The sequence below is a fragment of the Bubalus bubalis genome, chromosome 12 (assembly GCF_019923935.1).
Source record: "Bubalus bubalis isolate 160015118507 breed Murrah chromosome 12, NDDB_SH_1, whole genome shotgun sequence".
Lineage (NCBI taxonomy): Eukaryota > Metazoa > Chordata > Mammalia > Artiodactyla > Bovidae > Bubalus > Bubalus bubalis.
Genome location: NC_059168.1, coordinates 2,591,263 through 2,618,373, shown reverse-complemented (window position 1 = coordinate 2,618,373; position 27,111 = coordinate 2,591,263). Strand labels below are relative to the sequence as shown.

The 27,111-nt window shown below is 51.4% G+C and overlaps 2 protein-coding genes across 7 annotated transcripts in view; one reads left to right on the top strand and one right to left on the bottom strand.

The window, feature by feature from the left end:
• On the top strand, window positions 1–19,379 carry LMAN2L (lectin, mannose binding 2 like). 6 transcript variants are annotated; one of them, XM_006059871.4, is made up of 9 exons: window positions 1–222; window positions 1,401–1,519; window positions 4,394–4,511; window positions 5,292–5,374; window positions 12,649–12,681; window positions 14,093–14,254; window positions 14,349–14,463; window positions 17,499–17,618; window positions 18,324–19,379. In XM_006059871.4, the coding sequence occupies exons 1-9, from the start codon at window positions 36–38 to the stop codon at window positions 18,341–18,343; spliced, it is 957 nt and encodes a 318-aa protein (XP_006059933.2). In that variant the 5' UTR covers window positions 1–35; the 3' UTR covers window positions 18,344–19,379. The 6 variants fall into 6 exon arrangements, with proteins under 6 accessions (XP_006059933.2, XP_006059931.2, XP_006059932.2 ...); XM_006059869.4 differs by having other exon boundaries at window positions 2–222; window positions 17,941–19,379; XM_025260638.3 differs by lacking the exon at window positions 1–222 and adding an exon at window positions 2,006–2,086 and having other exon boundaries at window positions 17,941–19,379.
• The window catches only part of FER1L5 (fer-1 like family member 5), a 47,245-nt gene continuing 39,489 nt past the window's right edge, over window positions 19,356–27,111 (bottom strand). Inside the window, exons 27-40 of the mRNA XM_045162410.1 lie at window positions 26,864–27,025; window positions 26,543–26,634; window positions 25,772–25,942; window positions 25,411–25,559; window positions 24,832–24,971; window positions 23,434–23,522; window positions 23,088–23,183; window positions 22,594–22,735; window positions 22,072–22,171; window positions 21,802–21,995; window positions 21,294–21,403; window positions 20,840–20,987; window positions 20,560–20,736; window positions 19,356–19,697 (exon numbers count right to left, since the gene is read on the bottom strand). Coding sequence (XP_045018345.1) covers window positions 19,356–19,697; window positions 20,560–20,736; window positions 20,840–20,987; window positions 21,294–21,403; window positions 21,802–21,995; window positions 22,072–22,171; window positions 22,594–22,735; window positions 23,088–23,183; window positions 23,434–23,522; window positions 24,832–24,971; window positions 25,411–25,559; window positions 25,772–25,942; window positions 26,543–26,634; window positions 26,864–27,025 — 2,112 coding nt within the window. The remainder of the gene's footprint in view (window positions 19,698–20,559; window positions 20,737–20,839; window positions 20,988–21,293; window positions 21,404–21,801; window positions 21,996–22,071; window positions 22,172–22,593; window positions 22,736–23,087; window positions 23,184–23,433; window positions 23,523–24,831; window positions 24,972–25,410; window positions 25,560–25,771; window positions 25,943–26,542; window positions 26,635–26,863; window positions 27,026–27,111) is intronic.

The following is a 27,111-nucleotide window of genomic DNA, read 5'->3' as shown; positions in this document are numbered from 1 at the left end:
GGCGGGCTTTTAATGAAGGGACGGCGGTGGGAAAGATGGCGGTGGCCCTGGGACCTTCTGGGTGGTGGCAGCGGTGGCGGCGGCGTTTGTCGGCACGGGAAGTTTCCAGGATGTTGCTCCTTCTCCTTTTGCTAGGGTCTGGGCAGGGGCCACGACAAGTCGGGGCGGGTCAAACGTTCGAGTACTTGAAACGGGAGCACTCGCTGTCGAAGCCCTACCAGGGTGAGGCGCCGGGAGCTAGGTGGTCGTGCACGGGGAGGGCTTCGGGACCTCAGCTTGTCCGTAGAGGCGAGGGCGGCGAAGGGCTTCGTGACCCCGAGGAAGCTGGGGGCGGTGGGTGGGAGCCCCTGGGGACTCTGGCTGTGTTCGGGAGCCACGGATCCTAAGGGCAGGGGTCAGCTTTCTCTCTCCCCACCCCTCGGAATTAGTCCTGGAAGTTTCCAGCAGGTCGAAGCAGGGTTCTCGGATGCCACTAGCTCCGGGCGTGGATGAAGGGGATTTAGAGATGGACAGGTGGAAGGTGGGCAGGGGAGAGAACTGCGAACGGTGGACCGTGATTGAGGGCCACTAGCAGTAAGCTGGGCTTCTGATGGAGCTGTGGATGTGCGAGAAATAAAGCATGAGGCAGAACTGGGGTAGAACTTGGCCGCACTGAGAAGATAAAATGCTGTTGTCAATTAAGACACCTATTCTTCTCCAGTCCAGGAGCCCTACTGATAAAAGAGGCTGGTTAGCTTTGGTGTGTTTAGTGTACATAGGCCACTAGGCACAACTCATCAACCAGCAAATTTACATGGTTAGCTACAGACAGGACCAAATCAGTGCAGATGGCTTAATTTGTTTCCCTACTGGAGGATATGGGGACAGCATACAAACAAAAACACAAAGCATAAGAGAGTATACTCTGCTGCTAAAGGTGATTGCTTATTCACTTAGAGGATGTCTCCAGTGCCTCCTCCTTGCTAATATGGTGGGTAACAGACACAGAGCTCTCACTTGCAAGGGCTGATAGTCTGAGGTAAGGGGGAAAGTAGCTTCTCCTTCAAAGAAAGAATGTGATTAAGCCCTAGAGCCCCAGAGAGTCAAGCTCTTTTTGTATAACTGGGGAAATTTTTTCTTTCACGGTGCTAAAGTTTACTCACATATAAAATGGGGAAGAATGAATCTGAGCATGGTTACTGTGGCGTGGATGAAGTGACAACTCTGATGTGCTCTAGGGTCTTCACCTGAGAAAGTCTTTGTGAAAAGAAGAAAGGTGGTAAAGAGTTAAGATTTAATGAGTGACAGGAGGTGGGACATGAAGGGGGAAGAAAGATGACTCCAGCTTTCAGAGGGCCCATGGCGGTTTTCCAAATAGGTTGGGGTTGAAGAGAATGAACTGATCTACTTCCTCCCCGTAGGTGTGGGCACAAGCAGTTCTTCTCTGTGGAATCTGATGGGCAATGCCATGGTGATGACCCAGTATATCCGCCTTACCCCGGATATGCAAAGTAAACAGGGTGCCCTGTGGAACCGGGTGGTAAGAATCTTTTTCCCTTCTGTGTTGGTGACCCAGAAAAATACTGAAAAAGTTCAGTGGCATACTGACTTATTCTCAGTCCCCGCCCCCGCCTCCATATTCTGTCTTCTGTGAATATGAAGTATTTTCATTTGAGAGATTATGATGACGTTCATATTGAAATCAGATATTTAGGGAGATGATCTCTCTTCCCCTAATTATAGCAAATAATTGGTTTTGATTCAGTTTTCTGAAATGTCTTTAGTTCCTGATTGACCTGATAGTGTTACTTTGGAGGTTAATAAGTCAACTCACATTTAATTACTTTGCTTTATAAAATAAAAAACTACTCTTAAATTTATCCAACACTTCATTCCAGTATCCCTGACCCCCTTCCCCCTCACCCCTTGTTATTTCCTTTTGAGTTGAATTTTAAATTTTATTTTCATGTAAAAGCCACTTTGAGCCCTTGGTCATTTTCTTTGTCCTTCTCTGGGCCTTTTCTAGCGACATTGTCTTCCTTGAGGTATGGCGGCAAGAAGTGAATGCAGTATTCCTGGTGTGGCTGCACTGTGATTTTGTACAAGTGTAAGATGATGCTTTCTTTTCGGTTTCCAGGGCTCTTTGCAAATCTTTTATGATCACTTTACTTTGGGGCGTGACCTTGGCATTCTTGAATACTTTCTTTTGGGTGCTCAGAGGCTAAGAACTTACTTTCCCATGGTTTTTATCATTGGTTGTGGATAAGTGCACGTCAGAAAAAGGAACAGTTTCTTGTCCCTGCTCATTTTATGTGGCAGAGAATTCTGAAGAAGCAGAGAGACAAGAAGTTTCTATGTGAGCTATTTGTATACTCTGGCCCCTTAACCCAGATTGCAGTGCTGAGCTCATTCTTGGACGGAATGCAGGGCAGTGTGCTTGGATAGAAGAGGTGGAGGGCTGGCGGCTGAAAGACTTGAATTCTCAATCTGGTGGTCTCACAGACCCTCTGTGAGCCCTGGCAGTTATTTATCCTCTCTCAGTTTTCAGTTTCTCCCACTGTCAATGAGCTTCATCATATTGGTTCTACTTGCCCACCAGGGTTACTGTGAGAGTAAAATAAGGCAATAGACATGAAAAAGCTTTGGGAAGTTAAGATGGTTACAGAAATGCGCTGTTGTTTGTTATATGTCTGTTACAAGAGTCACTGATACAGGTCTATGGATTATAAGTGATTTTGTCCAAGGCTTGATACTTTGCTGTTATCTTGCTGGCTGTCTCTTTGTAACCCTTTTATGTAGCAGTGATTCTAGTCTAGGATCTAGTTATCTTGCTCTTTTTCAGATTCTCTGTTACCTATATTTTTTGTTATCTGACTGTCAGAGTGAGCCTTAGCATTGTTTCTGAGTTATTTGAATAGGATGGATTTGTTTGAGCAGTAGTGCTCCAATTTGGCTGTCCTTTGGAGTTGGTGGCTGGGTCCCACCCCCAGAGATGCTAATTTAATTAGAATGGGTACATCCTGGACACTTGGATTTTTAAAAGCTCCCTGGGTGAATCTGACATGCAGCAAACTTTGAGACCCACTGTTAGACATAACCCTTAGCAGGGCTGTGTGACATTGTGCTACACGAGGCCAATGGCAAGAGCGGCGGAGGCCTCTTGGCTCAGTGTCTTCCCAGAGGCGTAATACCCCACTGGCTATGGGGGCAGCTTCCGGCCACTGAATTTCACTCTTGCTCTGAAATCAAAATCAAATAGCAGAAAGATGAGAACCCAGGATGACAACTGGGGGCTTGGCTTATCAGAGGAGGGGAAGCTATTGGAGATTTCAGGGTTCTTTGGTGAACTCGGAAGTGTCCACACCCCTTTTATTTTGACTATGTACTAATACTAGCATTTTAAGAGATTTCCCAGAAATTGAAAATGGAAGCTGCAAATAATTGTTGCTAAAGAGCCAGAGCAGTCTACTGGTTTTTTTTGTTTGTTTGTTTCTGAACAATCTACATGGAGGGCCTTTGCCTGAACTGGCCTATCTGCTCTTCCTTCCCCTCGTTTTTCACGGTGAAGCTTAACCAGGAGCCTCTCTAAATACCTACTCTAGTTTCTCTTTGAAAGTGTTCAACTATTTAGAACACTGAATTATCCACTTACTTCTGTCTCTACTTTTTTTTTTTTCCCCAAGGTTTTGATACACAGTTCAAAAGAAAAACAGGAGTCTGTTTAGTGCCTACCTCCTTCGTGTTTTTCCACCAGAGGCTGTCTCTGTGGTGGGGCCGGGGGTGTCTCCTTTGGTGGATTTCTGCTCCTTGCCTGAGGGCCTGACGCTGGTGGGGGCATAGCTTATCCCTTCTCGTGGGAACTCTGGGTTGCCCCTCAGCTTGGCATAGGGCCAAGTCTAGCTAATTAGAGTTGTTTGTAGCAGATGTTAATTATTCCTGGAGATGACTTAGGTTATCTTTTTCTTTTGTAATGAATGAGGCCTTGACCTTTCTTGAGATCCCAGCTTGTTAGAGTCTTTCTCTCAGAGGGGTGATCATAATTGCAGATGAGTATTAATTCAGCCACCTCTATCCTGGACGCTGAGATCTTTTGCTGGGTGGGCATAGGATCACAGTAGTCTAACATGAAGTTCTCTCATCTTTTCCAACCCTGGGATGCTATCCTGTTTCTGTTGGGAGATGGTGACGCTGATTGGGAGGTGTGTTCACTTTTCATATTAAATACCGCATACAGATAAATGGCTCAATCTGTTTAATTTTACTACACAAACCCTTAGCAAGTCTTAAATTTTGGTTTTACCTCTTAGCCTCGCGTCCCCCGCGTTTGTGTTTTCCAAGTCTGTAGGCCGTGGATGAGGGCCCGAGGCCTGGTGTCTTAGGCTCCTCTTTGATTGCAGCGTCTCTTTCCCTTTAGCCATGTTTCCTGAGAGACTGGGAGTTGCAGGTGCACTTCCGAATCCACGGGCAAGGGAAGAAGAACCTGCACGGGGATGGCTTGGCCATCTGGTACACGAAGGATCGGATGCAGCCAGGTACTGGGGCCCTGGGCTGTGCTTGTGGGGGTGTGACAGGCCTGCTTTCTCACGTGCCCTCTTCGTGAGGTGGGCACGACTTCACAGTGCCAGCGGTATTCCCTCTCCCTTGATGTTTGGATAAACACTGGCCTGTTTAGTCTCTAGAATGGGGTCTGAGTCCTAAAAACAGCTGACCTTGACTCATCCTGGGATGGTTTCTTGTTTATTGGTTACTTCCGCTTTCTCTTTGAAACTTCACGGCCCAGTTGGCTGAAGGAAACCACTGGCCGCCCCCCACCAAATACTGACACTGGGCATTTCTCCTGCGCCCGAGTAGAGACCTATCTCAGAACTCCTGAGTCAGGAGAAAGGAGAAGAGTTAGCTGTTTTTCCTGTTTGTACTGGAGGCTCTGCTGCAAGTACAAGACAAACTGAGCCTGATCTGACCTGATCTCTTCTGCAGTTAGAAGCAGAAACTTGGGGATTCAGTTCACTCGGGGGCATAGTCTTCAACAAGTGTTTGTGAAGCAGAATGCTTCAGGGGCACCTTAGCAACCAGGTCACATCAGGGAGCAGCTGGGGTGCTAAGCAAGGAGACGCTGGCCTTCTCTCTCTCCCCTTTAATGACAATCAACTGCAGGTGCTTACTGAATGCTTGTTACAGCTGTTTCCTCATCTTAAAGGGACGCCTGGGGGTCCTCTGAATCTCACTTTTTCCTCCATCACAGTGATGTGTTACTCCTTTATCAACTCTTGGCTTTGTTTCACTGTTGTTCATCGTCTGTTCTCTCTCTCTAGGGCCTGTGTTTGGAAACATGGACAAATTTGTGGGGCTGGGAGTATTTGTAGACACCTATCCCAATGAGGAGAAGCAGCAAGAGGTAATGGCCAGTGTCATAGCTTAGGTCAGCCACACTGAACTGACATCACAGCCCTTTGCCTTAGGAATGTTGTTCAGGAGGGAACACGGAAGAGGAAGTGAGGGGTTTGGTTCTATTTTCTTTGTCTGTTGCACAGAGTTAATGTCTGTGTCAGTTTTTTTTTCCTAGAAGAGAGTCGTTCATGGTGCACAGTCTTGGGAGTGGTCCTCGTGATGAGGGCTTTTCAGTGTTAAACAGTGTTCTTTGTTGCGCACATTGGGAGCCACTAGACTCGAGCATGCGTGGCCGGGTGGTGCTTGGCTCCTAGGCCAGCACCAGAGCGAGCTGACCTGTATGCCTCTACTCCCCTGACATCCTGTGTCGCTGCCGATCTCTCTTCTGCAGCTACTCCCTGTTGCCAGTATCCTTTTCTTCTTCTTCTTCTCTTCCTCTAGGAAAGGCTGTAAAAAGATATTGATGAAATCTCAGCATTTTGTTGAAACCTGGTAGAGGATCCAGTCGACTTCCCTGGTAGCTCAGTGGTAAAGAATCTGCCTTCCACTGCAGGAGACACGGGTTCAATCCCTGGGTTGGAAAGACTACCCAGAAGAGGAAATGGCAACCTGCTCCAGTATTCTTGCCTGGGAAATCACATGGACAGAGGAGCCTGGCGGGCTACAGTCCCGCCAGGGGGGCACAAAAGAGTCAGAAACGACTTAGTGACTAAACAGCAACAGCAGTCTGGCTGTTAGCAGAAGCATCCTGCATTTCGGTAGCTGCCCATAGGGTTCTCTGGTACTTGCTTATACTAGCAGCAGGGCTGTGTGCGCTCTGTGCCTGGTGACTGCCAGCAGATGGTGGGAAAATGATTAGGACATGTTGTTGCTGGGTATCCTATCACTAAATAATATTTAGCAAGAAAGGCACGATTAGAAATGGAAGCAGAACTTACTTTTTCCCCAAAAAGTTCTTTATGAAAATTTTCAAACGTATAAAAACAAATTGGATGAACAGATCATTGTCTATGCAAACCCAGCTTCAGCAGTTTTTCACATTTCCGCACAGAGTTTGGCTTAAAGGGGGTGGAAAGTGAGACCTGAGTTACGAGGGGAACCTTTCATTGTGGGTCAATTAGAGACTTGCTTCTCGGTGTCACTTCTGGGCTCTTCTTCAGTCTGCCAGACATCAGCCACTATTGAGGTGCCCGGCCCGGGAATCAGTGCACGAGATCCGCGTGGCCCTCGCGCTCGGTAGCCCTGGCGTGTGAGCATGCTGATGGGGGCTCTGCGGAGGTGCTCTCGGAAGACCTGGCAGGAGCATCTCACCTGGCGGGGGACTTCCTCCAGGAAGTGATACTGACTTTGAAATCTGCAGAATTAGATCAGATTAGATGCAGATAGAAAAGCATATGTTAATGTGTTAAAGTTAGAGACAGGACAATGAATGTGAAGGGGAAGGGGCGGGGTGAGAGAGAGATGAGGCTAGAGAGAAAAAGAGGGCCCTCAGTCTCCCTGTGTTCCAAGGCCGCCCTTCACCTTGCGTTCTTTGCTGCTAACGCTCTTCTGTTCCAAGCACGTTCATGGGCCACTGTGACTGAGCAGCGTCTCCTCAGGTAGCTGGTGACCTGACTGTTTAGACCAGCAGCAGAGCTATTTGAGTGTAGGTGACTCGCCCTCACCATGCACATGGTGGGGCGAGTTCTGAAGGGTGGTGTGCCTATCAGGGAGTCTGGAGCTAAAAGTGTTTTAGAGGGTAAGTGCACTAAAGGATCTTAATGAGCGGGACGTCGTGAGAAGGGTTTGCAGTCCCGTTGAGGAAATAGTGGTGGTTAGAAATGCATCTGAAGCACGCGTGGGCTTTAGGGCTTGACTAGAGTTTTACATGTGGCTCTCTGTTTCTCCCAGAAATAAATCATTCACGCTCTCTTAGCTTCCATTTCACCATCAGGCAGGAGTCATTCTGCTTAAGAGGGCAGATCTGATGGGCCTTGTTTTGTAAGGAGAGTAGATGTTAACCAAAAATATCAGTTTCAGGTGGTTAAAACTGGGACTTTTCTGCCTCAGCTGCAACTGCCCTTGGAATTATCTGCAAAGCATTTAAAGCCACTGCTCTCCAGGCCCCAAGCTCAGAGAGTCTGATGGGCAGCTTAACCTTTTCAAACATCTCTAGGTGAATCCCATATATAGCTGGCATAAAGGACCCCTGAACGCAGAAACAGCTGGTTGGCGAGTGGCGTGGGCAGCTCACTGCTCTTCTGAGATCAGGCCAGCTTGGAAGTCGAGTTTCATGTACTTCCCATATTTTTTTAATGTAATGATTGTTTTTCCTCTTTTGAAACTGGAATAAGCAATAATATGCTGTGAATTTAACAACACATTCCCTCCAATCTTTATGTTGATGAAAACACTGATCCCTCTTGATCTCTTCATTGTTGGTGGAAAGAATTTTTACATTATTAAAAGAACTCTGTAACTTCATAAATTCTCTCGTTATACTATTTGGATGTGATTTAGTGGGGTTTGTTTGTTTTTTCTCAATCCTTGGTGAGGCAGTGTTTTCTAAGAGACACTCCTTTGGAAATTAGGTCCCAGGAATATTGGCCAGCTCTCAGATGTCATTAGGGATTGAGGCTGAGAAGTAGAAATGTATTTCTGCTACAGTTGAATACAATAAGATTATACATGCAATTTCAGGAGGTTCCTGGGTTCCCCAAAGTAGAACTTTAGACAAGGTCTCCTCTTCCACAGAGTTGAATTATCTTCTCATTAACAAGAGCATTCATCTACTGGGCTTTCCCAGTGGTTCAGTGGTAAAGAATCCACCTGCAGTGCAGGGCACGAAGGAGACAGGGGTTCGATCCCTGGGTTGGGAAGATCCTCTGGAGGTGGAAATGGCAACCCACTCCAGTATTCTTGCCTGGGAAATCCCATGGACAGAGGAGCCTGGTGGGCTACAGTCTGTTCATAGGGTTGCAAAGAGTTGGATGCAACTGAGGCTTGACAGCACAGCGCGGCATTCCTGTGCTGCCGTGACGGTGCGTAGCAGTGAAGGCTCAGGCGTGCCTCTTAGGCACAGGGCAAGCTCTCAGAAAGCGCAGGCACAGGGTGAGCTCTCAGAAGGCGCTGGCCGTTAGTGTTCACAGCACCAAGTGACATCCCCAGGGGCATTTGCAGGCATCTCGGCGGTGCTGCTGCGGCCCCGTGCTCTGCTCTCCCCTCCCATCCTCCTTGTCTTCACACCTGGGTTCCAGAGAGCAGACCTGGTCAGCTTGCTCATGCAGTGTGGTTTAGGTTGGTAAGCCTGCTCTGAGAGTGACTCCTGGATGCTGGTTCATAGACTTGTGTTGGTTGGTAACAGTTTCCCTGGTTTGACAGTAGGAACAGTGACGTGACTTCTTGTAAATGTGAAATGTTTTATTATTTATTTATTATGAAATATTTCTTTTTTTTTTCATTTAAAATGTTCTTTTTAAAACATGTTTATTTTAGATGGCTGTCTTGTCATTATATTTTAATACAGTTATTGTATTTTAATTGTATTTTAACATATTTAATAGGTTAAAAAAAAAAATCAAGAAAAAGCAAACCTATTAATCCCCAGAATGTGTTATGTGTTTGGAGATTTTTAGTGGTCCATAACAGCCAGTGGTCTGGGAATTGCTGCTCTAAAAAACATATGTTTGGTTTTGTGTTTACATATGAGCACCTGTAAACTGTATTTAGATCTAGAAACTCACTTAGTCATTGAATGAGTGTTGACTGCCTTTCGAATGCCAGGCACTGTGCTGAACGCGCTGCGTATTGCACGTCATCTTCATAGCGAGCCCTGGGAGCTGTGTATTGCCCTCTCTGCTCACAATGCGGATAGAGAATCTCCGAGATGACGCAGGCGGCAGTGGAGGCCTCCTGAGGGCTGCGTGTGCCCCTTTTTCTACCTGGCGAGTCACAGCGAGTGTGCTCTGCACCTGTGGGGTTTTAGCATAGGATTCACAAGTTCACGCGTCTCTTTGCATTCAAGGTGTGCTGAAGGTATAATAGTACCTTGTAGTACAAAAAGTTAAAAACACTTCCCCGCTCTTCAGGCACAGCAGGCAGGAGCTCCTAATTTTTGGTGACTCTTCAAAGAGGAATGAAACGGCCACCTTTGCCACAGTCAGGGTGATTCTTCTGCCTTTGGTTCTGGCTGTATATAAGCTGCTTTCAAGCAAAGAAACTTAGCTTGTGTGTGAAATTAGTGGGTACCTGGGAAACCCTTCAGGAACTCCTGACTGGGCGTAGAAGTTAAAGTGGCATTTAAAGACTTAGGGTTAACGTGAGGTGGCAAGTTGAAGGCCAAGCCATGAGTTGCTGAAGTGGACAGATTCCAGCTTTGAAGCTGTAGGCCTCTGTCTAGTGCTATATTTCTTAAATTCACCTGGCACATCCCAATCATCCATAGCGCCTTTTATTTTTTTTTAATTTTTAATTGGTTATCTACATCAGGTCTTAGTAGCGGCGCACAGGCTCTCTAGTTGTTACCCCGAGGCTGTGGGACCTTAGTTCCCCAACCAGGGATCAAACCTGTGGCCCGTGCTTTGGGAGGCAGCTTCTCAACCGCTGGACCACCAGGGAAGTCCTGCCTTTTAAAAAATACATAGTCCCATGCCCCATTCTAAACCTGCTGAATGAGGCTCTCTGACTGTAGTTCCCTCATGTATGTGCAGTTGGAAAGCTCCCCCAGGTCAGGCTGAGGCCCACCTGACTCTGGCTGGTGCTGAAAAAGAGGGTGCCTCACCAGCCTTGGCAAGAGTGAGGACCCCTTAGGTTAAAGATCACTGTTCTCAGCACTCCCTCAAAAGTTACAACTTAAACTTCTGATCCCAGGTACTGGGGTTGATACATCAAGCAAGGCTTGGGATCACCAGAGCTCCCGAGTGCGTTTTCAATCCCTTCTTTTCCCTCATTGTACACTGAAGTTATGCACTTTCTTCGTCCGAAGCCCATTTCAGTAAACTGCTGACAACGCATTCATAATTCCCTTGTCCTAAATCATAGTGGTAGAGAGTAGTTTTCCAGCAGTTTAATTGTCCACTGATTCATTTCATACCTTGTGTAGTCCTGTACATAGGCCACCGGTGGTATAAGAGAACAGCTGGGGAGCTGATCTGAGGCTCCCCCAAGACCCTTACTGTGCCCTGTAAGGCCCAGCGTGGTCTGGCTCCCGCCTCAGCTCCCACCAGCCTGTTCTTCACTCACTGAGTTGCAGACACCCCTAGTTCTGAAGATGCTAACCTCGTGCTTCTTCAGCCCCCAGATTTCTTGGTGGATTCCCTCTCACTGCTTGGTCTCAGTTCAGGTGTTGTCTCCTCAGGTATATTTCTCCTCTGTATTGTATTGCCTATTTTATTTTCATCATAGTATTTATCACTGTCTCAGACAGTGACAGACTTTATTTTCTTGGGCTCCAAAATCACTGCAGATGGTGACTGCAGCCATGAAATTAAAAGACGATTACTCCTTGGAAGAAAAGCTATGACCAACCTAGATAGCATTTTAAAAAACAGAGACATCACTTTGCCAACAAAGGTCCATATAGTCAAAGCTATGGTTTTCCAGTGGTCATGTATGGATGTGAGAGTTGGACCATAAAGAAAGCTGAGTGCCAAAGAATTGATGCTTTCGAACTGTGGTGCTGGAGAAGACTCTTGAGAGTCCCTTGGACAACAAAGAGATCAAACCTGTCCATCCTAAAGGAAATCAACCCTGAATATTCATTGGAAGGACTGATGCTGAAGCTCCAATCCTTTGGCCATGTAATGTGAAGAACTGACTCACTGGAAAAGACCCTGATGCTGGGAAAGATTGAGAGCAAAAGGAGAAGGGGGCGACAGAGGACGAGATGGTTGGATGGCATCATCAACTCAATGGATATGGGTTTGAGCAAACTCTGGGAGATAGAGAAGGACAGGGAAGCCTGGGGTGCTGCAGTCCATGGGGTCGCAAAGAGTCGGACCTGACTGAGCAGTTGAACAACAAGATTGATTGATTGTCTCCTTTCCTCTAATGTCAGCTCCACGAGAGCAGGCATCTGCCCGTCTTATTTCCCATTGAGCATCCAGCGTCCGGGACAGTCCCTGGCATACCCAGTATTAGAGAAAGGAATGCTTTGGGTTCTACCCCTTGGCCCACAGTAGGGCAGGGCTAAACTGAGCTTGTGTAGGTATCTCTTATTGCTAGTGCTGAGAACTGGAGCAGTTTTTTTGGAGCAAAGCTAAACACCCTTGAACCTTGTGACTTTTCTAAATCTGTCCTGCTGCAGCGTTCCCACGGAGCTTTTTCTTGCCCACGTGTTGTAGGTTAGAATAACAATAACTGTTTGGAGATATATGTCCATAAGACTCAATTAGAGGGTAAATGATCCCTTTGGATTAGAGTTAATTTCATAGTCTCTCAAGTGGTGGGATTTTTGTCTTCTGGGCAAGAGCTACAGCCTGAGATCCTGGGCAGTAAAGGACATCTTGAATTTGGAAGAATCTAGCCATATTTATCACCCTCATCTCTCTCCTTGCCACAGAAGTACTGTCATCTGGGCACAGACAAACTCATGGCCTGACCTTTGGACTGTCAGAGACATAAGTGAGGCCTGCCTAGAGAATGTGATGCTGGGTGTTTTTATAAAGTTCTGAAAGTTTTAGGACCCTGTGTGGGTTAGAGGGGAGAAGGCAATGGCACCCCACTCCAGTACTGTTGCCCGGAAAATCCCATGGATGGAGGAGCCTGGTAAGCTGCAGTCCATGGGGTCGCTAAGAGTCAGACACAACTGAGCGACTTCAGTTTCACTTTCCACTTTCATGCACTGGAAAAGGAAATAGCAACCCACTCCAGTGTTCTTGCCTGGAGAATCCCAGGGACGGAGAAGCCTGGTAGGCTGCAGTCCATGGGGTCGCAGAGTCGGACACGACTGAAGCGACTTAGCAGCAGCAGCAGCAGTGGGTTAGAGAGGTCTTCCTAATGGACCCCCTTGAGAATCTGATGATAACAGCAGACCTTCTCCTTAGAAAATGTGCAAGTACCTGCTCGTGTAGTTTTTTGCCTACAATTATTTTTGCCTATAATTTTGAGGGGACTGAGGACTTGTGGAATGCCCTCTGTGGACACTAAAATTCCATTTGGGGATTGAGATTGGTTTGGGGATTGAGATTGGTGCTCTTCCACTGCAGCTGGGTCATAGCTCTTGCACAGATGTTTCTTTCTGACTTGGTCTCCTGTCTTCTGTGCCCTGTCTTGTTTTTATAATAACCTGCTGGACCCTCTCAGGCCCAGAAGAGGCGGTATTCTCCAGGAGTCCAGGTACTCAATTCTTGACTCACTGTGGCCATCCCCGATTCCCTTGTGTGCCCATCCAACATTTGCGACTGTTCACAGTCTGTGTGGCCATTGTCTCCAGAGTCACCAGTCTCCAGTTCCGCCTGCATCTTCATCTTGCATGTTGATTGTCTAGAACAACGAGGAACCCCGCAGAGCAGTGGCATGTCTCATGCTTCCTGTCCTCTCATCACCCTGCCTCTCTCTTCACTGCCTTAGCCCCAGGCTTGTTGTGAAATGGTTAGCTTGTCATTTCTAAGGAAGAATTTGCTCCACAAGGGCTGTTGGAGAGAGAGGGTCTCCAAAGTAGGTGGAAAGATGGGTGGGCTCCGGGGAGACTTTCAGTAGGAGAACCTTGCCCACTGAGTATTACTGGGAGAAGTTGTGTGTCGTGACGGGCCAGAAGGTCTTTTGACTGAGGATAGTCACCTGTGGCTGGAGGGCACCACCAGACCACCTGGTTCTGGCACTGTCCTTTCTGAGTCCTGGTCCATTTCACATCATGTGCTTATAGAATGTTAGAATTTGAAAGGTGCTATCCTAAATGGAAAGAGTTCCCTGAGCGAGCAGGTATTTTTGAACAGAATAACTGGGTGCAGCGAATATTGGATTGGCCAAAAAGTTCATTCAAGTTTGTCCATAAGCTGTTAATGGAAAATTAAAACTTTTTGGCCAACCTAGTACTTGCCCTTGGGGGGGAAGAGGTGGAGCTATGGTAGACACATACAAAGAAGCATAACAAATGATTTTTCAAGAAGTTTACGTGGCAGTTGGTGATATGTATTTGTATATATGTGTATATATACACACACACATACATACACATAGGGGCTTCCCCAGGGGCTCAGTGGTAAAGAATTTGCCTGCGATGCAAGAGTCACAGGAGACTCGGGTTCGATCCCTGGGTTGGGAAGATCCCCTGGAAAAGGGCATATTAACCCACTCCAGTATTCATGCCTGGAGAATCCATGGACAGAGGAACCTCTGGGCTACAGTCCAGAGGATTGGAAAGAGTCAGACATGACTGTAACAGCTTAGCGCACGTGCACATACAAGTAAGAAGAAAACCAGTCTTGGGTGGAATATAAGTGCCCAGTGCTGATCTCTGGGAGGGTTCCAGTCAGACCCCAGAGTGTCAGAGGGGCCATTTTGGACCCACCCCAGGTGGGAGGAGGATTTCTGGAGGCAGGTACTGAGGTCAGTCACTTCTGGGCCTTGTCCCTCGAGTGACCCTCTGAGCGTGGGCCCTCGGAGGCTGCTAGTGACAAGGCAGAGTGGCCGTCCGGTCTGTCGTGAAGAACTCAGCTTTGTGTGCAGAAGTCCCGTCACTGTTGGCACAGGCGTTCCTGTGAGCGCTTCCTCACCACCCTCTGCTTTGCCTCCCCTGCCTTCCCAGCGGGTGTTCCCCTACATCTCTGCCATGGTGAACAACGGCTCCCTCAGCTACGATCACGAGCGGGATGGGCGGCCTACAGAGCTGGGGGGCTGCACGGCCATCGTCCGCAACCTCCATTACGACACCTTCCTTGTGATCCGCTACGTCAAGAGGCACCTGACGGTGAGTCCCCGTCCGGGCCCGTCGGCAGTGCGGGCCGTCTCGCTCCGCTGCCGGGGCCCGGCCCTGACTTGCCCCCCTCCTCTCTGTGCTGTAGATAATGATGGACATCGACGGCAAGCACGAGTGGAGGGACTGCATAGAGGTGCCAGGGGTCCGCCTACCCCGGGGCTACTACTTTGGCACCTCGTCCATCACGGGTGATCTCTCAGGTACTGCCATGCGCGCTCCTTACTGGCCCTAACTCAGGTCATGTCTCACTAGACAGGCCCGGGCGTGAGAGCCCGCTGGGCAGAGCACTGGCAAGCAGGTGCCCACAAGTGCTCCCCTTCCTGCATTCTTGTGTGTAGAGCCCAGATTGCCATGCCTGGGGTCACCTCGCACAGTTGTGTCTGGGAGAGGCTTGCTGCTAACAGCAAGCAGCGCTCGACTCTTCATCAAGCAGTGCTTCCAGCCTGTGCTCTCCTTTTTCTTGTGCCTGTTTCTGCAGGCATGTCCTTTCACCCGATATGTTGACTTCCCCTTCTCCTTGCAAAGCTTCTCCTTGACTGACCCCCAAACTCTTTTGTGCTCAGATTTCTTTTTTTTTTTTTAATAAAACCTACATTTTATTTATTTATTTATACTTTGGCTGCACTGGGGCTTCTCTTGATGTGGCGTGTGGACTACAGAGCTTACAAGCTCGGTAGCTGTGGCTCTTGGGCTTAGTTGCCCAAAGACATGTGGGATTTTAGTTCCCCAATCAGGGATCGAACCTGCGTCCTCTGCATTGGGAGCACGGAGTCCTAAGTACTGGACCACTAGGGGAGACCCTGTGCTCACACTTTAGAATGTGTTGTGTGTACAGACGCTTCTGTTTACAGGCCATCCACCTCTGTAAATTACCAGCATGGTAAATGCTGCATTCGGACCTGTGTCTCTGCCATGGCACTGTTCGTATAAAAGCTCCCTCTGTTTCTTTGCTCTGTGTGTTTGCTCTTTGTCTTCTCTTGAGCTCATTTGACCGGTTACCCTGAAACTCCTGCCTTACTTGACTTATGTGACATTAGCAGAACCAGGCTCTTGTATCTTCTCTGGATTTTCTACCTACTTGTTTGCAAAGTTTCTCTTTTATGTCCATTCTCCCCCTAAGCCTCAATCATGACGTCTTTTGAGGTAAAGAAACTTTTGGTTCTTTTGATTAACATAGTGTGTTATGACTGAAGCTGGTATGAAATAGAACTGTCTTGTGTCAGAACAGAAAGGCACATGCCATCTGCAACGGGCAGCGTCTGCTCGGCTGTGGCCCATTGTTGTCAGACACTGGGGGCTGTCCTGTTGTTTAATCTCAGTCCTGGCACAGAAAACATTTTTCCTAATTGAAGGTAAATCCAGTTTTTTTCTTTAACCTGGTTTTACCTGCTAAAGATTCTAAGAGCCCAAACAGCTGTAAATGTCATCCTGATTAATAGAGATGGCAAGAAGTCCAGTCCGCAGTAGCAACCTCGTAGTGCTGAGCACCCTGCACTCATATTTGTGGCCTCTTAATACCAGTTCCCACTAACAAGAATAAAAGCTTCCTGGAGAATGTGTCTGATGCCAGGTCTAAGGTAGGAAATACAAGCTAAAAACTTCCCAGAAAAGCAAAGAAGATAGCAAAAACTTGTAGGTTCTTGTAAAAGGACTCAGGAGTCAACTTGAATAGGCTCCCACTGGGTAAAGTTGGTTTGAGTTGAGCATCAGTAAGAGGTACAACGTCAGTGTGTTTTGTTGTTCAGTCGTTCATTCATGTCCGATTCTTTGCCACCCCATGGATTGTAGCACGCCAGGCTTCCCTGACCTTCACTGTCTCAAAGTTTGCTCAAACTCATGTCCATTGCGTCAGTGATGCCATCCAACTATCTCATCCTTCAGTTCAGTTCAGTTTAGTCGCTCAGTCATGTCCGACTCTTTGCGACGCCATGGACTGCAGCACTCCAGGCCTCCCTGTCCATCACCAACTCCCGGACTTTACCCAAACTCACGTCCATTGAGTCGGTGATGCCATCCAGCCATCTCATCCTTGCTGCCCTCCTCTCCTGCCCTCAATCTTTCCCAGCATCAGAGTCTTTTCCAGTGAGTTGGCACTTCACATCACGTGGCCAAAGGATTGGAACTTCAGCATCAGTTCTTACAATGAATATTCAGGACAGTTTTCCTTTAGAATTGACTGGTTTGATCTCCTTGTTGTCCAAGGGACTCGCAAGAATCTTCTGTAGCACCACAGTTCAAAAGCATTAATTCTTTGGCGCTCAACCTTCCTTATGGTCCAGCTCTTACATCCATACATGATTGCTGGAAAAACCATAGCTTTGACTCTATGGACCTTTGTTGGCAAAACGGTGTCTCTGCTTTTTAATAAGCTGTCCAGGTTTGTCATAGCTTTTCTTCCAAAGAACAAACGTCTTTTGATTTCATGGCTGCAGTCACTATCCGCAGTGATTGAAACACATCAAATATGTTTGAATCTGTGAGTTTATAATGTTACTTTAAAAGGGGAGAGAAAAAAAATTGAGACCCTAACTCCTTCATTCTTCTCTGGTAATTAATAGTGAGATTCAGGGTCATGGTCACAGGAACTGGGAAGAGTTAGCCGCAGTCCAGAAGGGAAGTATGTTCCAGGCCAGTCGCTGTGCCCTGCCCATGGCCCGTTAGACAGCTGCTGTGTGGCCCTCTCCTCTTTTGATCATGTGTGTAGTCCATGTTAAAAGGAAGCTGTGGGGCTGCTGTGTCTCCTGAAAGGTTTTACCTGTGATTGGGGCTGAGTTCTTGTAGTATCTCTCAATTTTGAAATTATATAGGGGGCTTCCCTTGTGGCTCAGTGGTAAAGAATCCGCCTGCCAATGCAGGAGACACAGCTTCAATCCCTGATCCAGGAAGATCCCACGTGCTGTGGAGCATCTTAAACCCGTACGCCACAATTACTGAGGCCTGTGCTCTAGAGCCCGTGCTCCAAAACAGGAGAAGCTGCTGCACTGAGACACAGCCGAAAATAAAATAAATAAATTTATGTAGGTAATGCATGCTTGTTGATGAAAACTATATATATAGGGTAACGTAGAATATTCCCTGTTACCTGTCCTTACTTTTAGATGAGAAACAAGAGGTTTTGGTGGGTTGTTGTTGTTTTTTTTTTCAGGTCACTGTGTGTGAGCTGCGGACTAGAAGCTTGAACCAGGACATTCTTCTCAGGGTGCCTTGAGTCATCCCTTTGTCATTCTGTCTTTAGACAACCATGATGTCATTTCCCTGAAGCTGTTTGAGCTGACGGTGGAGAGGACCCCGGAAGAGGAGAAGCTGCATCGGGACGTGTTCCTGCCCTCAGTGGACAACATGAAGCTGCCTGAGAGTGAGCACAGAGGTCCCGGGAGAGGGCCCCACGGCCGGCCAGGGGGTTGAGGCTGCTGGGGGGCCCAGGGGCCGTGCAGCCCAGCAGTGGGGCCTGGCTCCCCTCTGAGTTCTTCTCCGGGGCACCTGGGGCACTGGCCCTTGCTCTCTCACTGGTCTCCACATTACCCATGAGCAGTTCAGGGCTGCTTAGGTTTTCAGTTTTGGCATGTGGAAAGGGTGTACTGGAGCTCCGGCTCCCAGAAGCTGGAAGAGCTCTCGGTTGGTCCTTCCCTCCTCGAGTGGCGCCCTCCTTCTGACCTCCTTCTCTCTTGCTTCCTCAGTGACAGCCCCGCTGCCTCCCCTCAGCGGCCTGGCCCTCTTTCTCATCGTCTTTTTCTCTCTGGTGTTTTCCGTCTTTGCCATTGTCATCGGGATCATACTCTACAACAAATGGCAGGACCAGAGTCGGAAGCGTTTCTACTGAGCGCCCCCCGCAACCTCGCCCTGCGTGACTGTCCCCTCAGCGTGCGGGGGGAGCTGCGCCGACCTCCCCACCCGGCCGGGTGGGCCTCCTCCTGTCGCCAGCACCTGGTCGGGCATGCGGGTCTGTCCCTGGAGCTGTGCGGGCAGGGACGCCGGCTCCCCCCATCACCTGTGAGGACGGCCAGCTCTGGCTCGGGAAGCCTCCCCCGGGTGATGCTGCTGCAATGTGCCTTTCCCCAAGGTCCCGCCACTTGGGAGTGAAGAGGGCTGGCGAGAACCTGGGCCGCCGTGATGCCAGAACCACCAGAAGGAGTCACCGAGCTCAGGCTGCCTTGCTGTTGGGCTCACAGGGCCCTTGGGCTTCACTTGTAAGTCTTCAAAGACTAGAAACTGGTGACTCCTCACACCTTCTGGCCAGCCAGCCACTGGTTTTTGCTTTTTGTCCAAGCCCCTGTCCACCTGAGGCACTTTCCTTGGAAATCTGGATAGAAATCTCTTCCCTGCCTCTCCGTCCTTCCATCATTCTCTGCAGATGCAAGCTGAGCTGGAAAAGACACCTGGCTGCCTGTCCGTTAGGGCCTGGGGCTGCAGGACACACTCGGGTGTCACTGACCCTCGTTAGGTGGCCATGGGGAGGGGGCATTCTGCAGGGGCTTGCCTCTCTGGCCTTTGTTCTTGAGGGTGGATCTTGGTTTTGTTGGTGTGTTCGTGACACTCCCAGTTAGGCCCCTTAGGCCCCCGGTCAGGTGTGTGAAGTCAAGAGATGCTTGGGAGACGTAATGGGTGCTGTGGGACTACCTGTGCAACCGCTCCACGTTTTGACACTGAAAGCAACATCTACCACGTGACCTGAGGACGTGGGGATGTTTCTGGATGCTCCAGAGCCTGCTTCGCTGCATGTTTTGTGTTCATAACTTTTGGAATCCTACTTAGAGTGTCAGAATGTAAGAACCTTTCTTCTATAGCCTCAGTTTGGATGCTCCCCAAAGAGGAACTCTTGCTTCTCTTCCTTAAGTGATAAGAAACAGTGGTTGTAAATCTGGGAGCAGTGGATCCCCGTCACCTGTGCCTGGGAGAGTTCACTGTTGTTTGAGCAGCAGAGCCTGAGCATCTTCCTCTCTGGGTCAGCCCTGATGCCACTGCCTTACCCGACGAGGAGTCGGGCGCTGCTCTCCTGTCTGCCCTGTGATTCTGTTGCTGACAGGTGGACTCTCCCTGGAGGGTCTGGGCTTGGCTCTCCTAGCCCTGTGCTTCTGTAGCTGGAGGGAAAGTCTTAACGTGGCTGATGAAAACCAAACATGCCCTTCTGCGTGGCTTTCCTTCTAGGGGTGGGTTTGGCTAAACCTTCGGCCCATCCACCCTTGCCCTGCCTTCTGGGATGGGAGAGCTCGGTGCAGAAGGCAAGGGGGGTCCCCTTGGCCACCGGGGGTGGTGGTGTCGTCTTTGGCTTTCTCGCGTCCTTCCCACGAGCTGTAGGTCTCTCCTGCAGGTGGGGTGACAGTGGGGCCCTCCCGACCGCCCCCACGCGCCAGGGCTTGGCCTTCAGTTTCTTTGGAACTGAGGAAGCAGATGGCTGTTTTGTGTTTTTGAGCTCCAGGGGAGACTGGATAGACACCTATGTTGGGGGCACAAGGGTGGGCTCATGAACTGGCCCGAACCGGGGGTGCAGGAGGGAGATCTCAGCCTTGAGGAGACCACACTTGTGGCTTTCGTGTGATTCTAGCTCAGGAATTGTTTGAGGCTCTGAGGAAGGCAAGAAGACGTGAAAGATGGTATACCACCTCCAGCCCCCGACTCAGGGCCAGCCTCAGAGCAACATGTGTGAGGTCTGACTAGCGTTGTAGCTTTTGCTTTGGTTCTTGCCTTGTGTTCTAGAAACACGCCAGTTCCCTTCTCCAGGGGATCTTCCCAACCCAAGTCTCCCACATTGCAGGCAGATTCTTTCCAGCTGAGCCCCCAGGGCAGCCTTCCTGTCGTGAGTAGGGCCCAACGTTGCTCTGGGCCCTGGAGTCCCAGCTGTGTCCCAGGACGAGGGGGCCACCTGGCCACATGATGGGGGAGGGCAGTGGCCTTACCCTCCAGGAGCCATCTCTCCCCACGGATGCCCTGGCCTTCTGTTTCCTCCAACCTGAGGCCCACAAAGTGGATGAGCCCTGGAGGCTCAAAGAGGTGCCTCCCGCCATTCTGGGTCTCGTCCCAGAGGCTGGCCTTGCCTATGGTGGTGTCAGTCGCCCAGATACAAGGTGCCTCTCTGTTACAAATGCTCTTTATTTCAGTGGAAAATTACAGCTCTGCCCTGCTTGTTGGAAGTGGTTTCTGAACAGAATGGCCAGACTATTCCAAGTCCCCAGAAACAAGGAACCGGTAGGAAGCTGAAGGGTGGGGCTGTTGGTGGGCCAGGAGCCCAGCCTGGCAGATGAGGGGGATTAGTTCTGTGGGGCGGGAAGTGCTGGAAGAATATCCCGCAGGTGCGTCACGTGTCCCTGGAGGTGTTTCAGCCTGAGGGCCGTTGTAGGTTCCAGGCTCTGCTGGGGAGTGGTGAGGTTGGAAGAGCTGGTGCTGCTGGTGTTTGGCGCATTGATGATGCTGGCGTATATTTGAATGGGGGCATTCAGCCGAAGTTCCGGTTTGATCCAGCTCATGGCCAAATAGTTCTGGAGAGAACGGGCGACAGTCAGCCGGGAGTAGCAGCCCCACACTCTCACATCATCCAAGAGGCACGGCGCCTTTGCCCCTGCCCCTAGGCTTGTCACTCACTGGAGCCGAATAGATAAAGTTGAACAGCAGAAGCCCTATGAGCAGTATGATGGCAGTGGCTATGATTCTGAAGCGATAGCGTCTCCAGAATACACGGATGAATTTCCCAATGGGTGACCGGAACCACATGAACAGGGTGTGGGTGCGTCTGTCCGGGAGCAGGGTTGGCAGAGAAGGGAAGAGGGCAGAGGGAACCTTCAGGTCAAGTAACCCAGAGCAAAAGGGCTTTCAGTTTAAAAAAAAGCAGCTCTGCTTCTGCCCACCCCTCTCTCCCTGCAGCTGCACTCCCCTGATTATAACTGAGCATTGAGTTGGAGTTGGGGGTGGGTTAAGTACCCCTCTTTACTTCTCAGCCCCTTCCCCAGCACCACCCCACACGAACTGCCAGGCCCAGCAGCTCAGCTTTTTGCACCAGGAAGAGAGCCTCAGTGCCTTTACCCTGCGGGACCCTTACAAGGGAGGATGGAGTGTAGGGTATTGGTTGGGTTCTGACTGGCCTCGTCCTGCTGCCTTGATTAAGGCTTCCTTTTCTGTCAGTATCTCCAGGGTCATCTTCACTTTACCCTAGAAACACCATGGGTTGTGGGGGCACTGAGTTCAGACAGCAGGAACAAGAACCTGCCTCTTCCAGGGTTCAGAAGGGAAAAGGGGTTCAGCTCAGGCCCCCAGAAGTCTGTTAGAGCCAGCTTATGTGGCACGGCGGGCTTCCCAGTGGCTCAGAGGAAAGGAATTCACCCACCAAGGCAGGAGACTTGGGTTCAACCCCTGGGTCAGGAAGATCCTCTGAAGAAGGAAATGGCAACCCACTCCAGTATTCTTGCTGGGAAATGCCACGGACAGAGGAGCTTGGTGGGCTACAGTCCATGGGGTCGCAAACAGTTGGACAGGACTTAGCAACCAACCAGTGTGGCTCAGCAGTCAGCCCTGTAACCCAGGCAACAGGCGCCTGCCCCAGTTCCTACCGACAAGCGCCATTTGCCACCATCGAGAACCTGGCAAGGCCACCAGCCAGCCACATTCTTCATCTTAAAGAGGGACGAGTGCTTGTGCTGGAGGAAGTGGGGCCACTTGGGGTCAGCCTCCAGCATCCTCACAGAGCACAGCCTGGCGTGCGGGGCCGGGAGGGGCATGTCCGACAAGTCCAGCTCCAGGACCCCTGAACCCAGAGAAAGGTCGTCAGCGGGAAGGCAGTTCCCTGCCCTGTGGCCGCGGGCCCCGCGCCGGGGTCTCACCTAGGAAGTCATCCGTGGAGATGATGTTGTTGTCCCAGACCTGGATGATGAGCCGGGCTGGGAACTTCGTCACCGTGGGGTCCAGGCTCCATATGTAGTCCTGGAGGGTGGCAGAGCGTGTATTACCGGCCTGGCTCTTCTTGAGAGTTCATGGCCACTGAGCCGCTCACCACCCAGCAGCGATGGGACAGCCATGGAGTAGGAGTGGCAGGAGGCCACATTCCAAGTGTCTCTGTGCAACTCGCAGGCTCTGGGGGGAGGGAAGGAGCGTGTCTCACCCCCACCCCACCTCGGGCCTGTTGGCTGTGTGCTCGGTCACTTAGTCGCATCCGACTCTGCAACCCCGTGCACTTAGCCTGCCAGGCTCCTCTGTCCATGGGATTCTCCAGGCAAGAGTACTGGAGTGGGTTGCCATTTCCTCCTCCAGGGGATCTTCCCCACCCCAGGGATCGAACCTGTGTCTCCTGCATCAGCAGGTGGATTCTTTACCACTGTGCCACCTGTGAAGCCTGGGCATGTTACCTTCTCGCTCAGGACACACACGTGCTCTGCTGCCAGGAAGTCCAAGGTGAAGATGAACCGCCAGTTGAAGATGCCCTCCCCCGTCAGGGAGCGGTAGTGGACATCCGTCTTCTGCATGTCCTTCTCCAGCCCGAAGAGCCACCTGGGGCCAGAGTCTTCTCACCTGGGGTTCTTGGTTGATTGTCCCCACTTCCTGAGCTGGAGCCCCGGTGGGGAGGGCTGCCCAGCACACCCCGAGATCAGGAGCATCCCCACTCCCTGAGCTGGAGCCCCGGGGGGAAGGCCGCCCAGCACACCCCGAGATCAGGAGCATCCCCACTCCCTGAGCTGGAGCCCCTAGGGGGAAGGCTGCCCAGCACACCCTGAGATCAGGAACATCCCCACTCCCTGAGCTGGAGCCCTGGGGGGAGGGCTGCCCGGCATGCCCCGAGACCAGGAGCACCCCCAGGAATGACAGAACTTGGCACACCGGAGGGCACCCTGTGCCCCCTCACCCTTTGACATAGATGTCGTTTATCCTGTCGTAACTTAAACTCTTCTCCTTCGGGTCCACAAGGGTGGTTTTCCAGATAACGCAGCGGAGCTCATACCTGCAGCCACCATTGTCTGAAGCTTTGTGGAGGAATAGCTCCCCAACCGCAGCCTCAGCAAAGGAACAGGCCTGGGAGGGGGGCGGGGGGCTGTGCTCCATTTCCACGCAAGTCGGGCTGGGCTTGGGGGTGCTGCATGAAGCAGCGGCGCCCTAGAGTCCCAGCAGAGGGAAAGTGTCCCAGTAACTCGGGGTTGGAGCCTGCTGGTGCCCCGCACACTGGCTGGGCCGCCCTGCTTGGCATCACTCACCTTTTAGGTTTCCTGGGCCCAATGTTGACTGGGGGGCCGGGAGGCCCAAGCTTCTTGGGGAAGATGTCCACCCACATTTGCACCTTTCCCTAGAGTGGACAAGGATAAGCTGGGCTTGGCCAACCCCCCCGCCCCGCTACTCCCCACTCTCGGCATGCTGGCCTGGTGGGGGTACCCATCCCAGGGTCTAGGCCTGCTGAGGCTGTGTTTCTAGCACTAAGCATTGGGGGATCTGGGAGGTCGATGGACTTCAGATAGGAAGTCAGCACACCACGCGCCAGCTTCCACTTTCTTTTTTGGCGAGGAGAACACGCTTGTGGCGTGTGGCGGCTGTGAGGCTGGGGGCTGTGGTGCCGGGGCATCACATGTACTGGGGTCTGCAGGGGGTGCCATTTAACAGGCCCTGCCTGACAGCCTCTCTCACGGGGCTACGAATGGGATGGGGGCTGTGTTGATTAACCACCTCGTGGCCCTGAAAAAGGGTAAGCTTGGTGATCTCCAGGTCATTTCATGTTGTGGAACCACATCCTAAGGATACCAAGCACAGAGGTCTAGGCAAGAAGGGATAGAACCAGTGAGGAAAGGGGAGAGAAGAAAGCAAGAAGGAGTCACCAATACTTCGGCCACCTGCTGTGAAGCGCCGACTCATTGGAAAATAACCTAATGCTGGGAAAGATTGAGGGCAGGAGGAGAAGGGAGCAACAGAGGGTGAGATGATTATACAGCATTACTGTCTCGATGGATGTGAGTTTGAGCAAACTCCGGAAGATGGTGAAAGACAGGGAAGCTTGGCGTGCTGCACTCCATGGGGTCACAGAGTCGGACACGACTTGGCAACTGGACAAGAGCAACAAAAAGAGCTACCAACGGTGAGTCCTTCAAACCACGTGACCTAGTTTTATTCTGAAACCGGCCCCACTGAAGGAGAAGACAAGTTCAGTGAGGGTGGTTTTAAAAAGTGCTCAGCGGAGAACTTTGTTACGTAGGACGTGCTGTCAGGTCGAGAGATGGGGAGAATGCCCTGAGCCATTCTGGTGGCTGGAGGGTGGGGGACCACTGGGGTGCCTGTGGGGATTTTTATTTTTGTTTGGGGTTCCTTGCTGCGTAGAAAACAGAGCCTGCATTTCACAGCCAAGTCAGGGTTATGAAGTCTGACCCTGGCGGGTGGGGCCCCCAAATGCTTCCACAGCAGACACGGGGCCTCAGTTTTTCATCGGCAACTTTTCCAGCTCTGACTGTCTCCACTCTGCGTGACATCGCTGCAGCTTCTTATTAACACACCCAGAGCAGATTTGCCATCTTTGCAGTCGCACCTGTGCATGCCTGGCCTTTCCTGCCCCTCTCATCCTAGATGGTGGGGCTTCCCCGCCTCCCGCTCTGGCCCCTCAAGTCGCATACCTGGTCGATGCCCGGCTGGCTGTCACTGTACAGAGTGCGGGTCTCCACATGCTCGGGTACCAGCCCCTGGGTGTGCAGGAGGTACAGAGCCAGGCGCTCTTTCTTAGATCCCAAGAAGCGCGCTCTAGGGGGCTTGAGTTCTGTATCAGAGAGGGGATGGGGAGGAGGTATCAGGAAGTCAGGGGCCTTCCCATCCCCCACGTGGGCCCCGCCTTCACCCTCAGCCTGGGAGGCGGACTTGGTTATCCATTACAGGAGGATATGGGACAGGGTGGCGCTGGTGATAAAGAACCCTCTTGCCAATGCAGGTTAGAGAGTTGTGGGTTCAATCCCTGGGTTGGGAAGATCCCCTGGAACGGGAAATGGCAACCAACTCCATCCCCAGAGAACCCCATGGACAGAGGAGCCTGGCGGGCTGCAGTCCATAGTTCACACAGAGTCGGACATGACTGAAGCAACTTGGCATGTGTGCAGGGGACAGGCTGGGGGGCAATGCCCTCTGGCAATGCCTCCATCCTGAGCCCCACTGGAGGCAGAGGCCTGGCCCTGCGCTTGCTGGCAGGTATGTATGCTTCTCACCAAAGCTTTGCAGTTCGAATTTTTTCCCGTTGTAATAAACAGAGTCACCCTCAGGGCTGAAGAGAGGCGGCGGTAGTCCCTTTCGCTTGGCGTGGTGCTCCAAGAGCAAGCTTGGGGGCATCTGATCCCGCCACCTGAAGGGCCCTGACCTGTGGGGAGACCCGAGTCCTGGAGAAGCCCCTGTTGCCCGCTGCAGGCTGTCCGGTGCTGGCAGCAGGCCTGCAGATGGGTTTGGGCCCCGGCTCCCCGGCTCGGGATGCAGATGTCTTCAAGGGGAGCTGTGGGTTCCCTCCTCCACCCTCACCTGCTCCCTTGCCCACCACCCGCCCCCGCCCCGCCCCACCCCAGCTCAGGTCCTCACTGGCAATAGGATTTGGAGAGCCCACAACGAGCTCCAAAGCCAGACAGGAGTCGGTCTTCAAGGTCAATGACTGTGGTTCCAATCATATCATCAGGTGAGAATAGGTCAAAGTCATATAGCTGGATCTCTAGGTCTTTCTCCAGGGGGATGGTGCAGCTCAGTTCAAACATCCTGGGGGGAGGGTGTTGGAGACAGAGACTGAGGACCGTGTTATTCACCTGCCTCCGTTTCTCCAGCATCCTGGCCCCACGTGCCTGTGCGCCACTCTGTTTGGTCCCGGTGGATATAGAGAGCAGAACCTGGCATGTCTGTCCTCTGCCAATAACCAGCCCTCAGTCCTGGTGGGAGCAGTTTTTTTTTGTTTTTTGTTTTTTTTTGGGGGGGCTGCTCTGGGTCTTAGTTGTGGCACGCAGTATCTTTGGTTGTGGCGTGAGAACTCTTAGTTGCAGCATGTGGGATCTGGTTCCCTGAGCAGGGTCAAACCTAGGCCCCCTGCATTGGGAGTGCAGAGGCTTAGCCACCGGACCACCAGGGAAATCCTGGGAGTAACTTTTGATAGGCCTGGGGTACAGGACTCTGAGCTCCCTTCCAGGGCAGCGTGTTAGAGAGGGAGGGGAGAGCTGGGCTGCCCGTTGGTGCGGGTGCTTTGTCCATCCGTTGAACACGATGCTAGGAACGCAGAAGCTAGAAGAATTCTCTGCCTCCAGGACTGCTCCTGACCCGCGGGGGAGAAGAGTAGGGGTGTGGGACCCGGCGCACTGGGCGGCTCACACGCCAAAGATGGGGTCCAGAGTGTTGGGCTGGTACTTGTCCCGGTTGCCAAGCATCGTCTGTCCCAGTTTCAGGATCACGTAAGGGTCACACTGGGGTTGAGAGAGAAGGGAGGGGAGGACAGGAAATAGGAATCAGCCCGGGTTGGTGAGGGAACGCAGGAGTGGGTCAGAGAGGAGCCCCTTGTGCAGACGGAGCCTTTGGGAAGTCGGCAGTCTGGGCGTCAGCCTGAGGGAGCTCCGGGATGCTGCGGTGCAGAGTGAGGTGTAGGGGTGGGCAGGGCGGGGAGGCCGAGTGCCGCGGCTCGGGGGTGCTGGTTACCAGGCCATTGAAGTCTTGGGGCTGCAGGTGGAAGGCTCGCACAATGTACACCCGCACCAGGCACTGCTGGGGGAAGTCCTCTTTCTTAGGCCAAAGCGGGAACTGGCGAGGGGGCTTGGGAGCTTCCGGGTTCTCAGGAAAGGGGTAGACGCGGAACTGGCCCTGTGCGTGTGTCAGGGAGGGAAGGTCTTGGCCTCCAGCCTGGCAGCAGCGGCCTGGCTGTGTAACTCCCTCCAGGAGGGGCCCCG

Excerpts from the sequence above, each read along its gene's own strand:
- LMAN2L (XM_006059869.4), top strand. The coding sequence starts at position 36 with ATGGCGGTGGCCCTGGGACCTTCTGGGTGGTGGCAGCGGTGGCGGCGG. Across the intron at positions 4,512-5,291 it reads GAAGGATCGGATGCAGCCAG|GGCCTGTGTTTGGAAACATG; the intron begins GTACTGGGGCCC and ends CTCTCTCTCTAG. Across the intron at positions 12,682-14,092 it reads GGTATTCTCCAGGAGTCCAG|CGGGTGTTCCCCTACATCTC; the intron begins GTACTCAATTCT and ends CTGCCTTCCCAG.